The following is a 14989-nucleotide window of genomic DNA, read 5'->3' as shown; positions in this document are numbered from 1 at the left end:
GGAAGGAAAGAAAGAAGGAAGGATAGAAGGAAATAAAGAAGGAAGGATGGGAGGGAGGGAGCAAGATAGGGAGATAAGGAGAAAGGAAGGGAGGGAGGGAGGAAGGAATAAAGAAGAAAATAAAGAAGGAAGGATGGGAGGGAGGGAGATAGGAAGGAAGGGAGGGAGGAAGTAAGGATGGATGGATGGAAGAAAGGGGGAAAAGAAAAATATATTTAGCAATAACTTGGTTCTGAGCTACTCAATTTTTTCATCTATCAATAGCAGCCTTTAATGTTACTACTCTACAAGGAATCTCCATTGCTAACTTTAAATGTACTGTAGCATTTATTCCTTTTTTATGTTAAATTGTAACTCTAACTAAAAAAAAAAACCATAAACCATTCCCTTACAGACAGAAATATTATTTGTGAGACAGTAATGATAAATATATTACACAATATGTACGGTTTCTGGGAATTCTTTTAAAATGTCTAAAGTTCATCAAGATTTCCTAGATAATCAATATTCCCATGGATAAAAAGAGAGCATGAGGCATCCCAGCATGTACAGTTCTCTGAGCTAAACAGAACATTCATAGATACAAATTGACTAACGTCTCAGCAAGGATAATCAGGCTGGTGAGTACAAAACCATCTGGGATTAATTCACAAAATTCTATTGAAAATGTAAATATTATTCAATGTAATTCTTCTTAAAATGCCAAAGTAATAGAAATAACCCCATAGAAATATTTTAATTATCCACTATGATAATATACACCTTGTTTATTGTAATTTATTAATATGTTACTTAACCAAATTAAAAAAAAAACAGTCAATGTTTAAAAAAAAACTAATATGAAGCTCTAATATGTTAATGAGAATTTAGATTAAATTAAGAAAAAAATAATGGTACTTTATAGTGCATCTAAAAAAAACATTTCACAGCGGATTACATTTTTTTTGTGTCTTAAAGAAACAGACAGTTCTTGTCCTAAGTTGCAGAGATATTTTCACAGATATAGCCAGTGGTAATAATTGAAAAAAAAACATTAAACATGTGGGGGCGGCTTCATATGCATAATAAATTTTTTCTACAATGTCCCTTTAAGATATATTAGATACCAACGTGGTTGTAATAATTATCTTAAAATCAGCTGTGTACAATATAAATGTCCAGATAATTAAAGTCAAATGAAGAAGTCTCTTTAATTTAGTTTTCAAAGTAGTATGGTCAATAATATTATTACTTTGAATAGGCAGGATGTAATTTCTGTATGATTAAAGGGACATGGAACCCTATTTTTTTTTTTCTTGATTCAGATAGAGTATGCCATTTTAAATAACTTTCCAAATAATTTTTATCACCTAATTTGTTTTGTTCTCTTTGTATCCCTTGTTGAAAAGTATACCTAAATCGTCTCAGAAACTGATGATTGGTGACTACATACTGTATATGTATTTGTTGACGTTGGCTGTAGCTAGCTCCCAGTAGTGCATTGCTGCTCTTTTAACAAAGGATTCAAGAGAATGAAGCAAAATAAATAATAGAGGTAAATTGGAAAGATATTTAATACTATATGATTTATCTTATTCATGAAAAAACAATGGTGTCCCTTTAAGTAATGCATCCTACATAATATGTACTCTAATACATATTTTTTTGTGTCTATTTTTTATGACAGGTGCTTTTTTACTCTAGCAATTTTTCTATATTTTTTAAATGTGTGTATAGAGACATTAATCTCAAGTATATTCCCTCATACAGGGCCAGAATACGAGTGGAGCGCTAACAGTTACTCGCAAGGGAAAAGGGGTTTATTGTGGGTGTTTGTGCGCATCTAGTTTTTTGCTCGTATTACAAATTGAAAGTAAACATGATCCCTTCAGCGCAATTAAAGTTAAGCTCTGGTTACCTGTTTCATGAAATAAAAACGTTTCACAAAACACATCAAAAATACATTACAAAGTACAGTTACACTCATAATAACGCCATCTAACAAAAATTATTAATAAAAAATTGCACAAACAAAAGTTATAAAGGCTCAAAGATATGAGGTCGCAGGTGTTAGAGAAAAAAAGGCTGCAAATTTCTTTTATCATTGAGATACATATATATACATGTCTAAAGATGTCTATGTATGTATGTATATAAATATATATATATATATTATATATATATATATATGTTTGTGTACATATGTATTTATTTATTTATTTATATGTGAAAACACAGTATGTATTTCAAGACATATATACACATATAAACACATAAATACATATGTACACACATATATACACATATAAACACATAAATACATATGTACACACATATATACACATATAAACACATAAATACATATGAACACACATATATACACATATAAACACATAAATACATATGTACACACATATATACACATATAAACACATAAATACATATGTACACACATATATACACATATAAACACATAAATACATATGTACACACATATATACACATATAAACACATAAATACATATGTACACACATATAGACATATCTTTTTGCTAACCTATATGTTTTCACCTCTGGTCTTTCATCCCCTAGTCAAGATTTGGCAGGAAGAACTTTGATGTTTGTGTTTGCTCCAGCTTGTTTCTGCAGTATTTGGTGTGCAGATTGGGTTCTGACATCTAGTTTCTTTCCTTGGCTGCTTCTTTTACATCCAGGCCTTCTATTTTAAAGGGACAGTCAAGTCCAAAAAAAAATGTTCATGATTTAAATAGGGCATGTAATTTTAAACAACGTCCCAATTAACATTTATCACCAATTTTGCTTTGTTCTCTTGGTATTCTTAGTTGAAAGCTAAACCTAGGAGGTTAATATGCAAATTTCTTAGACCTTGAAGACTGCCTCTAATCTTAATGCATTTTGACCACTAGAGGGCATTAGTTCATGTGTTTCATATAGATAACATTGAGCTCATGCACAAGAAGTGACCTAGGAGTGAGCACTGATTGGTTAACATGCAAGTCTGTCAAAAGAACTAAAATAAGGGGCAGTCAGCAGAAGCTTAGATACAAGGTAATTACAGAGCTAAAACGTATATTATAATAACTGTGTTGGTAGGGTGACAATATTGCCGCTTTAAAAAGGGACACATATCAAAAATACATATGTCAGGGCTTTTTTTCAGGGCTGTTTAAAGAAATGTCCTGTATAAGAACCCTGACATATGTATTTTTCATATGTGTCCCTTTTTAAAGCGGCAATATGTTCACCCTATGTGTTGGTCATGCAAAACTGGGGAATGGGTAATAAAGGGATTATCTATCTTTTTAAACAACAAAAATTCTGGTGTTGACTGTCCCTTTAAGTCCTTTTTTTTATCAGGATTCTAGTTATCCTGACTTGATGGCATGGAGATAGGATCAGAAATACTCTTTGTCTTTAAAGAGACATTGTACACTAGATTTTTCTTTGCATAAATGTTTTGCAGAGGATTCAGTTATAAAGCCCATCTGGGAGTGTTTTTGTAACAATGTATAGCTTTGCTTATTTTTTAATAACATTGTGCTGATTTTCACACTCCTAACCAAGCCCCAAGGTGTCCGATGTATACGCGCGTTTACAGACTACTGCTGGCTCTATTTATGTTATCTGTCTTTTCATAAGCAGGGAAGGGGGGGGAGTGTCTGCTCTTTTTGTTTACCCAGCCCCTTTCACTGGGTGTCCCAGCCTAAACTCATCAACAGTGCTAAACTGGGAGCTTCAAAGTAAGTTTTTAAAAGGTTTTATACTGGATTTTTAGATCAGTATCTGTGTATATTCTTCTTTATAGTAGTGGCAGCGTGGCTATTACATGAAATTAAATGAAAATTGGTGTGTGCAGTCCCTTTAAACTATTTGTTCAGTTACTGTCAGTTCTTTGAAGGGGGAGATTTCTGTCCTTTTTTGTTATGTTCCATAAGAAGATTGCTAATCTCCGTGACATTCATGGTTTAGTCCTAGCCTGGCCTAGAATTAAGCCTGGTATTACCAATTTTTCCTCCTTGGGACCTTTATTTGGTCTTGAGGATTTTGCATGTTCCTCCTTTTGGGCCTAATCATCAGGTGGATATTAAACTTCTTTCTGGAAGTTCTGTTTCTTGTAGCTATTTCATCTTTAAGAACAGTTTCTTATTTAGGATTAGGTTATGTTTTCTGACAATATAAGTTGGGACATTGTTGTTCTTCCTTTGGGCTAGATTATGAGTTAGGTGCATATTTGCACTTCCGCGAACCCGTAATCTGCACTCAGTTTTGTTATTTTCTTGTGCTCTACTGAGCATGAGATTACCATTGGGAAGCGCAAATATCTCTCCATCGCTATTGCATCCTCTGGCCTCTATTTAACAAGCTCCGAATGGAGCTTGATGGCCCCTGTTTCTGGCGAGTCTTCAGACTCGACAGAAACAGCAGTTATGAAGCAGCGGTCACAAAGACCGCTGCTCCATAACCTGTCCGCCTGCAATGAGCAGGCGGACAGATATCGCCGGAAATCAACCCGATCAAGTACGATCGGGTTGATTGACACCCCCTGCTGGCGGCCGATTGGCCGCGAGTCTGAAGGGGGCGGCGTTGCACGAGCAGCTCTTGTGAGCTGCTGGTGCAATGCTGAATAAAGCGAGCGTATTGCTCGCCGTATTCAGCAAGGTCTGTCGGACCTGATCCGCACTGTCGGATCAGGTCCGACAGACCTTGACAACTTGGGGCCTCTGACTCAAAAGCTTGCTCAATCACTGTTTAAGTTTTCCCCTACAGACTTCAATTGAGACTCATTTTCATGCCAACAGTCTAACAGCAGCGTGTTACCCTGATCGCAAATACACTTTAATATATATGTAAATTTATGGTAAAAAAAAATGGTATCAGTGCAACCCTAGTATTCATACATATATAAACATATAAACACATAATTTTATATATATATATATATATATATATATATATATATATATATATATATATATATATATAAAAAATTATGTGTTTATATGTTTATATATGTATGAATACTAGGGTTGCACTGATACCATTTTTTTAAGACTGAGTACAAGTACTGATACTTTTTTTCAAATACTCACCAATACCAATTACCGATACTTTTTTATGTCATGACAGTTTACCAAGCACAATACAGACTAATGATTTAAGATAGCTTCTTTATAATTATGAACTGTATCTCAAAAGACATTTTGAAATAATAAAACAGTTGTATGTGCTTGTTGTCACAAAGTTCACAGAACAAGTTTACAAATAAAAATATTACAATAACATATATTAATAATAACAATAAATAACAGCTGCAGCAGCTGGGGCTGGAAAGCTACAATTTAAAGGGGGATTACTGGATGCATTTGGTTGCAGGGTGCCTGTATAACTCATCAATCTGACATTTGTACTTAATACAAAGTAATATAATTTAATTCTGAAAATAATATTGGGGAAGGAGTATCCCAGTAATCCCCTTTGAAAAAAATGGGCCATTTGCATTCTACTCACTCAAGAGAAAATAGGGCTGGTCTTCATATTTTTCCAGGGCTGCTTTTTATTCCCAGTCCAGCCCTGACTAAGGATGTTCCTCAGAGTACAGTATGTTTTGAGCATAATTGTGCAAGATGAGAACTAGCAGGATAACAGGCAATCTAGCAATTAGAATATTTTTTTAAAAGTTAGTGGCAAGTTCTTATTAAGGAACAGAAGCATCTCTGCATGTTCAGCTATAAGTCTGTTTCTGCTATCAGTAAGGACGTTTGACGCTAAGCTGAACAGTCTTTCACTTTTCACACTACTGCATGGGGCAGAAAGATATTTTTGGGCCATTAAATCTCAGTTTATTAACTGCCCAGTACTTCAGGGGTTTGCCTGAATGAGGTACAGTGATCTCTCCCAGGTAGGCTTCCAGCTGTAAAGTAGCAGCTTTTGGAGCACTGCTCTGATGTACAATAATACAAATAACAGCAATTTGTATTGGCAGAACAGAAGTGAACAATTTTTAGTTAAGTCTCCACTCCAGCTTAAAATGAAATGGGAACATGCAGTTTGAAAAACGCCACAAGATGGTGTATGAGTAGGAATTGGAGGTACTCATGCAAATACTTGGTATCGGTATATATATATATATATATACAGTATAAATATATATATATATATATATATATATATATATATATATATATATATATATATATATATATTATTAATATTATCATTTATTTGTATAGCGCCGCCAAATTCCGTAGCGCTGGGTACAATGATAGGGTTATACAATGACAAAGATTTGTAATACAATACAAAACATAACAAGACTAAACAAATCTAGCACAGGAGGAAGAGGGCCCTTCTCCGGAGAGCTCACAGTCTATAGGTTAAGGGTGCAGAGACATAAGGTTGGGGTAGCTTGTTACATCGGTTGTATTTGCAGCAGTGAGTCAGGCAGTTCATGTACATGTATTAGCTTGGTTCGGATGCGGGATGGAGGAGAGATGGTAAGCCTCTCTGAATAGGTGGGTTTTCAAGGATCTTCTGAAGCTATACAAGGTTGGAGACAGTCTGATGGAGTGGGGTAGAGAGTTCCAGAGGACAGGAGCAGCATGTGCAAAGTCTTGGAGGCGGGAGTGGGATGTAGAGATAACAGGAGTGTAGAGACGTAGGTCAGAGGTTGATCGAAGAGGACGGGATGGGGAGTATTTCACGATGAGAGAGGATATATAGTTGGGAGTTAGACTGTTGAGTGCTTTGTAGGTTAGGGCTAATACTTTAAATTATATTCTGGAGTGTATGGGGAGCCAGTGTAGAGACTGGCAGAGTGGAGCAGCTGATGTAGATCGTCGGCTTAGGTGGATGAGTCTAGCAGAAGCATTCATAATAGATTGGAGGGAGGAGAGGCAGTGTTTTGGAAGGCCATTTAAGAGTAGATTGCAATAATCAAAGCGTGACAGGATGAGGGAATGAATAAGTATTTTTGTAGTATTTTGAGTAAGGAAGGGACGAATTCTGGAAATGTTGCGTGACCGGCTGGATTTGGTAAGCGTTTGTATATGTGGGTTGAATGTGAGTTCTGAGTCTAGTGTGACCCCAAGGCAGCGGACCTGGGGTGAGGTGTTGAGAATAGAGTCTCCAACCATCAGAGAAATGTCAGGTGTCGGATGTCTCGAAGAGGGGGGAATAAGAAGCAGCTCAGTTTTGGACAGATTGAGTTGGAGGTAGTGTGAAGACATCCAAGAGAAAATTGCAGAGAGGCAGTCAGAAATCTGGTTGAGTAAAGAGGGAGAGATATCAGGAGAGGAAAGATAGATTTGGGTATCATCAGCATATAGGTGGTACTGGAATCCAAAGGAGGCTATAAGTTTTCCAAGGCAGGATGTATAAAGAGAGAAAAGCAAGGGGCCCAAGACAGAGCCTTGTGGTACTCCAACTGAGAGAGGCATAGGATCACAAGATACATTGTTAAAGGAAACTGAAAACGAGCGGTTTGAAAGATATGATGCAAACCAGGAGAGGGCTGTGTCTCGGATGCCAAATGAATGTAGTATTTTTAGGAGGAGAGGATGGTCAACTGTGTCAAAAGCTGCGGACAGGTCAAGAAGAATTAGTAATGAGTAATGGCCTTTTGCTTTGGCTGATAACAGGTCATTTTTTACTTTAGCAAGAGCGGTTTCTGTTGAGTGTTTAGGGCGGAAACCAGATTGTAGTGGATCAAGTAAGGAGTTAGTTGTGAGAAATTGAGTTAGCCAATTATAGACTAGTCGTTCCAATAATTTTGAAGCAAAGGGAAGTAAGGAGACCAGTCGATAGTTAGAAGGCGTGGAGGGGTCAAGCGAGGTCTTTTTTAGGATTGGTATGATTGACGCATGCTTGAATGTGTCAGGAAATGTGCCAGCAGTGAGGGACTGGTTAAAGAGATGAGTTAAGGTAGGGGTTAGTGAAGCAGAGAGAGGGGGAATAAGTCGTGAAGGAATAGGGTCAAGTGGGCAGGTTGTGAGATGAGCCGAGGATAGGAGTGCAGAGACTTCTACCTCTGTTACAGGAGGGAAATAGCATAGATTTTTGTTAATAGAAGGGGTGGGTAGGATTGCTGGGTTTGCGGGGTGCGAGGTGCAGATCTCTTTTCTAATGGTGTCAATTTTAACTGTATATATATATATATATATATATATATATATATATATACAGGGAGTGCAGAATTATTAGGCAAATGAGTATTTTGACCACATCATCCTCTTTATGCATGTTGTCTTACTCCAAGCTGTATAGGCTCGAAAGCCTACTACCAATTAAGCATATTAGGTGATGTGCATCTCTGTAATGAGAAGGGGTGTGGTCTAATGACATCAACACCCTATATCAGGTGTGCATAATTATTAGGCAACTTCCTTTCCTTTGGCAAAATGGGTCAAAAGAAGGACTTGACAGGCTCAGAAAAGTCAAAAATAGTGAGATATCTTGCAGAGGGATGCAGCACTCTTAAAATTGCAAAGCTTCTGAAGCGTGATCATCGAACAATCAAGCGTTTCATTCAAAATAGTCAACAGGGTCGCAAGAAGCGTGTGGAAAAACCAAGGCGCAAAATAACTGCCCATGAACTAAGAAAAGTCAAGCGTGCAGCTGCCAAGATGCCACTTGCCACCAGTTTGGCCATATTTCAGAGCTGCAACATCACTGGAGTGCCCAAAAGCACAAGGTGTGCAATACTCAGAGACATGGCCAAGGTAAGAAAGGCTGAAAGACGACCACCACTGAACAAGACACACAAGCTGAAACGTCAAGACTGGGCCAAGAAATATCTCAAGACTGATTTTTCTAAGGTTTTATGGACTGATGAAATGAGAGTGAGTCTTGATGGGCCAGATGGATGGGCCCGTGGCTGGATTGGTAAAGGGCAGAGAGCTCCAGTCTGACTCAGACGCCAACAAGGTGGAGGTGGAGTACTGGTTTGGGCTGGTATCATCAAAGATGAGCTAGTGGGGCCTTTTCGGGTTGAGGATGGAGTCAAGCTCAACTCCCAGTCCTACTGCCAGTTTCTGGAAGACACCTTCTTCAAGCAGTGGTACAGGAAGAAGTCTGCATCCTTCAAGAAAAACATGATTTTCATGCAGGACAATGCTCCATCACACGCGTCCAAGTACTCCACAGCGTGGCTGGCAAGAAAGGGTATAAAAGAAGAAAATCTAATGACATGGCCTCCTTGTTCACCTGATCTGAACCCCATTGAGAACCTGTGGTCCATCATCAAATGTGAGATTTACAAGGAGGGAAAACAGTACACCTCTCTGAACAGTGTCTGGGAGGCTGTGGTTGCTGCTGCACGCAATGTTGATGGTGAACAGATCAAAACACTGACAAAATCCATGGATGGCAGGCTTTTGAGTGTCCTTGCAAAGAAAGGTGGCTATATTGGTCACTGATTTGTTTTTGTTTTGTTTTTGAATGTCAGAAATGTATATTTGTGAATGTTGAGATGTTATATTGGTTTCACTGGTAAAAATAAATAATTGAAATGGGTATATATTTGTTTTTTGTTAAGTTGCCTAATAATTATGCACAGTAATAGTCACCTGCACACACAGATATCCCCCGAAAATAGCTAAAACTAAAAACAAACTAAAAACTACTTCTAAAGATATTCAGCTTTGATATTAATGAGTTTTTTGGGTTCATTGAGAACATGGTTGTTGTTCAATAATAAAATTAATCCTCAAAAATACAACTTGCCTAATAATTCTGCACTCCCTGTATATATATATATATATATATATATATATATATATATATATATATATATATATATATATATATATATATATATATATATATATATATATATATATTTAAAGAGATTTTTTTTTCTTACACCTCACATCTCCTCAATGTGAGCCCTTATCCGTGTAATTTTTTTTATTAAAATTTTTTTATCAGACAGTGTCAATATGAATGTTACCATACATTATAATGTATTTTTGATTTGTTTTATGCAACTTTTTTCACTAAACCAGAGATCTGAGTTTGCAGTGTTTACTAATGGGCAAAACACGATCATGACCTCGTCATCGCATTTACTATCCACTAGTATTTTTTTTAGCTTTCAGGTGCACCCAAAAAGGTGCCTTTTTTCCCCCGATGTGAGTGCCGGGAGCGTTGTGCTCCAACTGTAATATAGCCCTTTATGTCTTAATCCTTAGAAATTTTCAGAGTGGTCTCTTCATGTTTTGGTTTCTATTAGATCTTTGTAGTGTTATGTTGATACTGCTAAGGTTTTCAGACAAACTTTTAGTTTGTTTGTTCCTTTTGCTGGTTGTATGAAGTACAGTAATTTTCTGCTGGTTTTTTTACTTCTTGGTTGAAGCTTTTGATTCATATAGTTTTCTTGGAGGCAGTTGAGCCTCCACCAAGATGGCTTTCTGCTCATTCTTTCAGATCAGTTGCCATTTCTTGTGTTTTTTTCAGTGGACCAATTTTGCTAGACAGCTATTTGGTCTTCTTTGCATATTTTATTTCTACCATTGTAATGTTTTTGCTTCTTCTGAGGCAGCCTTTGGTAGGAAGTCCTTCAGGCAGTTGTCTCAGAATAATTTATTTTTGCCTGTTAGTTATTTTTATTGCCTTTTTTATGCTCTATTTGGGGTTGTGGTTTTCGTTTCTCAGTGAAAATAATATGTTTTTTTAGATCCCACCCTTTTCTGTTATTACTTGTGGACTTCACAGCATGGTTATTAGCTCCCAGGAGTCATGGATCATGGACTCGCGCCACCTGTATGAAAGAAAACATAATTTATGCTTACCTGATAAATTTATTTATTTTATGGTGGTGAGAGTCCACAAGACGCCACCCTGTTTTGTTCTGGGTTGTTTTATTTCCTTTTTTTACGCACATCTTTTCTCCCTGCTCCTATTTTATTGTCTCTTGTTACGTTTCCTTCCTCTTTGTGCTTGACTATATGTTAGAATGAGGCACTGGTAAGGTGGGAGGGGTTTTAAAGAGTTCTTGGGGTTTAGGAATCTTTGCCTCCTCCTAGGGGTAGGGAAGAGCAATTCCCAAGAGTAATGGATTGTTAACTCTCACCACCATGAAAGAGATGCATTTATCAGGTAAGCATCAATTTTGTTTTTATACTCTTCTTGAACCTACAGCCATGTGTGTGCTCTTGTGTAGTGCTCTTTAAAACATGAAAACATATATGCTCATGTTTAGCTTCAGCATCCTTCTTAGACACGGGAGAAGAAGAATGGAAATTAAAAACCTGGACAGAACAATTCAAGAACCACAAAGAAGGTCATAGAAATTATAATTTATCAATAAATAATGGCTTTCAATGTTCCTTTAACCTTGCTCAATAATGGTGTACGTTACTGCGACCATTTCAGAACGCTACGTTTTATAAATATTAACAAAAACTACATGAAAATATGGTTGCTATTGCTTGAAATATGGATCACATAGTTTAAATTTACTTAATTTAGAATGTAAGCTTGACGACTTAGCTGAATCGCATCATCGATGTACCCAAAGTTATCAACAGTCTTCACTGTAACTCGTATCAGATTTGACGCAAATGAAAAAAAGGATAATTTTGAATAACTTTGGAGGCTGAACGTTCAGTCGCAATTCACAGGTAACGACGGACGGATTTAAAACGATTTAAAACTGATTTGCAGAAGTTCTGAATGTATTAAGCTAGATTGTATGAATGAAGATGACTTGTATGAAAAATTTTGTTGTACCAAATTGTAAAATATATATTTTTTTCCAGTAACTACTTTATAATTTGTCGATTTCATATGTGAAATGTGTTGGTTCTTACTCTCCTTTATTTTCTTCAAAAATGTTGGCAATCCTAGTACTGTGATTGGTGCTGACTTGCAAGTTAAAAAAAAGGCTAAGCAGTTTTTTTTTAATAGATCTAATATCAAGTTGCTTAAAAAAAGAATATGAAAGTTCCAAGTCAGCTAAAATATGTTTAATTGCCAATTGATCTTTGGTTATTATTAATAATATCTTTAACATTATAATTCCTTTCCAGGTTTTCTACATCAGAGATGCTTCATTTTATAAATACTGTCACATTTGTAACTGCAGCAGCCCTAGTGTTAGGCAGTCAGGCTTATCCAGAAACACTAGTCACACAAGGAACATGCACCCTTGTGCAAGGGCCCCCAGGGCCCAGTGGTAAAGATGGAACCAATGGACTGAAAGGTGAACCAGGTGAGATAAAAAGTCATGGCATTAAAAATATATAATTATGCAGCTGACAATGTCTCAACCCTGAACAGCTTTATATGTTATTTTATATAAGGACTGCCCAAACAATGACCACTGGGCAATATCTGGCGCTGCAAGAGACCTCCGCGCCACTGAGAAAATAACAAATCTCAATAATTTACTTTTGAAAAATCAGTTCCACACTTCTCATTAGGTAATTAAATATTGTATTTGTGCCAAAATATCATATTTGCACCCCCGCCTCTGCTAAAGGAGAAGGGATCATTTATAAGACAGAGAGAACTCGTGGAGGGACAATTGTAAATATAAAATGTATTGTCCCTCTGGCAGCCTAGGGACAATAAATAATTGTTTTAACTATAATAAAAGAACTCCCAGCTGTCCTGCTTCCTGCAGGATTATTACAGTATGGCAGCTCTTCTTTGATGTCCCGCCAAAAGCTCTCTCTGTCTTATAAATGTACCATTTTGTGTAAGTGAAACCAGAGACTGCTTAGCCACAGCCCTGAGTGTCTCTGGCAGCCCACTCAGCCTCACCCCTGGTGCTCTCTACCCCACCTTCTGAATACCCATGACTACGTTCTCACCTAACATGACTTTAACTATTTAAAATCTGTGACTTCTCCCACAGGCATGTCTGATTCAGTCTCCCATTTCCAGACTGTATCCATTATTACAAAACAATATTCACAATGGACTATATTGGACTAGTATGGGTTGTCTTCTTCAGAGAGTAATTTCTTTCCAATGCTTATATAATCTTTTTGTGAAAAAGAAACAATAAGTGATACATATTTGTCTTAGCATATATAGGGTATTGGTCCTCGCTCAACTTATTAATTTGTAGTGAACCTGGCCAAGTGTCTGATACCATTTTTGGGGTGGGGGTTCCATGATGGAAGTAATATATATATATATTATTTTATGTAAATAAAATGTTTCTTTTTGTTTGTTTGTTTTTTTGCTTTAAGGCCTAATAGGAGAACCTGGAGCCCCAGGACCAAAGGGAAGCACTGGGCCTCCAGGAAAAGTTGGACCTCCAGGGCCCAAGGGAGATCAAGGAGAAAAAGGTAATGTTTGAGGTCTGATAAATTCACAACAACCTCTATGGTAAATTACAATGAATTTGAAAAATGAAGAACGCATGAAGAACAAGATAAATATAGTATTTGGAATTATGTAGTGAACCAACCAGAAGTTTTGACAAGTTTTGATCTCTGAGGAAGTGTGCCTGGTGGCATAGGAAACGCATCAGCTCATTTGCTGGTATGACATATACGTACTTAAAAATGTTGTATTTGTTTCTGGATGAAGTCTGCATATCCTCTGTTTTTAATTGGCAGTGGCATAAGTTTTGACAGGCAAAGTTGAACTTTTTATGAAAATCTTACAAGTTCACTCTTCAAATCAAGCATTTAGTTTTTCTCCCTTTAATATACAGGTAGCCCTCAGTTTACGCCGGGGTTAGGTTCCAGAAGGAATGGTTGTAAATCGAAACCGTTGTAAATTGAAACCCAGTTTATAATGTAAGTCAATGGGAAGTGAGGGAGTTAGGTTCCAGACCCCTCTCAAAATTGTCATAAGTAACACCTAATACATTATTTTTAAAGCTTTGAAATGAAGACTTTAAATGCTAAAACAGCATTATAAACCTAATAAAATAATCACACAACACAGAATATATAATTAAACTAAGTTAAATGAACAAAAACATTTGCTAAACAGCATTATAAACCTAATAAAATAATCACACAACACAGACTTCACTTGCATTTTTCTGCAAACAGTTCTTTCTATGCATTCCAATCTGGACTGATTTATAGACAGGAAGATCTTGTTCCTTTGAAATCTGCTCGATAGCTCAGGTCTGGTTAAACTGATTAATTTCAGCGTGCTTGACTTTGCGGCAACACAAGTGGACAGCTCCACCTACTGGCTATTTTAATAAATGCACTGCTTCTCAATGCTTTTCAATAGCAGTCACATGACTGGAAAAAAAGGTTGTTATTCTGAAACAGTGTAAATTGAACCGTTGTAAACCGAGGGCCACCTGTATATAACATTTCATCAACTAAGAATTGGTCACATTTTATGCAATCAGCATAATATTCACACAACTATTAGGAAAAAACAAACCTCATAATATTATATATCATAGAAAAAAAAATAAGGTTTATTAAAGGATTAAGTTTCAGGGTTATAGGAGTATATGGCCATTATATCCCTCCAACTGTTGTCATAGGTGCATAATTATGCCTCACTGCAGTCATTTAAAACTCAGGTGACACGAAAAATACATTTACCCCATTACCAGACGTATACAGTAAAGGCCACTGGTACTTGATATGGGATTTGCAAAATGCTTTTTCTGTCTGTATTTTAATCCAAAAGCTGTTAGTTACAGGTCACCAATAGACCATTGTTAAACCGATTTTTATAACATTATTTAAGATGTGGTGCTTGGTTTTTAAGTATTTAGCACATGATGCTAAGCTTTGATCACTTGTTGCTAACATTTGGCACCTGTTGGTAAGCTTTTTTATGGTTGCTGCTAAAATGTTCACCTTATGCAAAGCTTTTAAGGCTTTCTGCTGACATTTAGCACTTAAAGGGATACTAAAACCACATTTTATGATTCAGATAGAGCATGAAATTTTAAGCAACTTTCTAATTTACTCTTATTATCCATTTTCTTCATTCTCTTCCTATCTTTATTTAAAAAGCAGGAATGTAAATCTTAGCAGCCAGCCCATTTTAGGTTCAG

General features: G+C 36.5%; 1 protein-coding gene across 1 annotated transcript in view; it reads left to right on the top strand.

Annotated features, from left to right (window-relative positions):
- Positions 1-556: 556 nt before the first annotated feature.
- LOC128639863 (acetylcholinesterase collagenic tail peptide) overlaps positions 557-14989 on the top strand; it is a 52223-nt gene continuing 37790 nt past the window's right edge. Inside the window, exons 1-3 of the mRNA XM_053692079.1 lie at positions 557-620; positions 12027-12208; positions 13197-13295. Coding sequence (XP_053548054.1) covers positions 12043-12208; positions 13197-13295 — 265 coding nt within the window. The 5' untranslated portion in view covers positions 557-620; positions 12027-12042. The remainder of the gene's footprint in view (positions 621-12026; positions 12209-13196; positions 13296-14989) is intronic.

This window comes from Bombina bombina, chromosome 9, assembly GCF_027579735.1.
Source record: "Bombina bombina isolate aBomBom1 chromosome 9, aBomBom1.pri, whole genome shotgun sequence".
NCBI lineage: Eukaryota > Metazoa > Chordata > Amphibia > Anura > Bombinatoridae > Bombina > Bombina bombina.
This window is presented reverse-complemented; position numbering and strand designations above follow the sequence as displayed.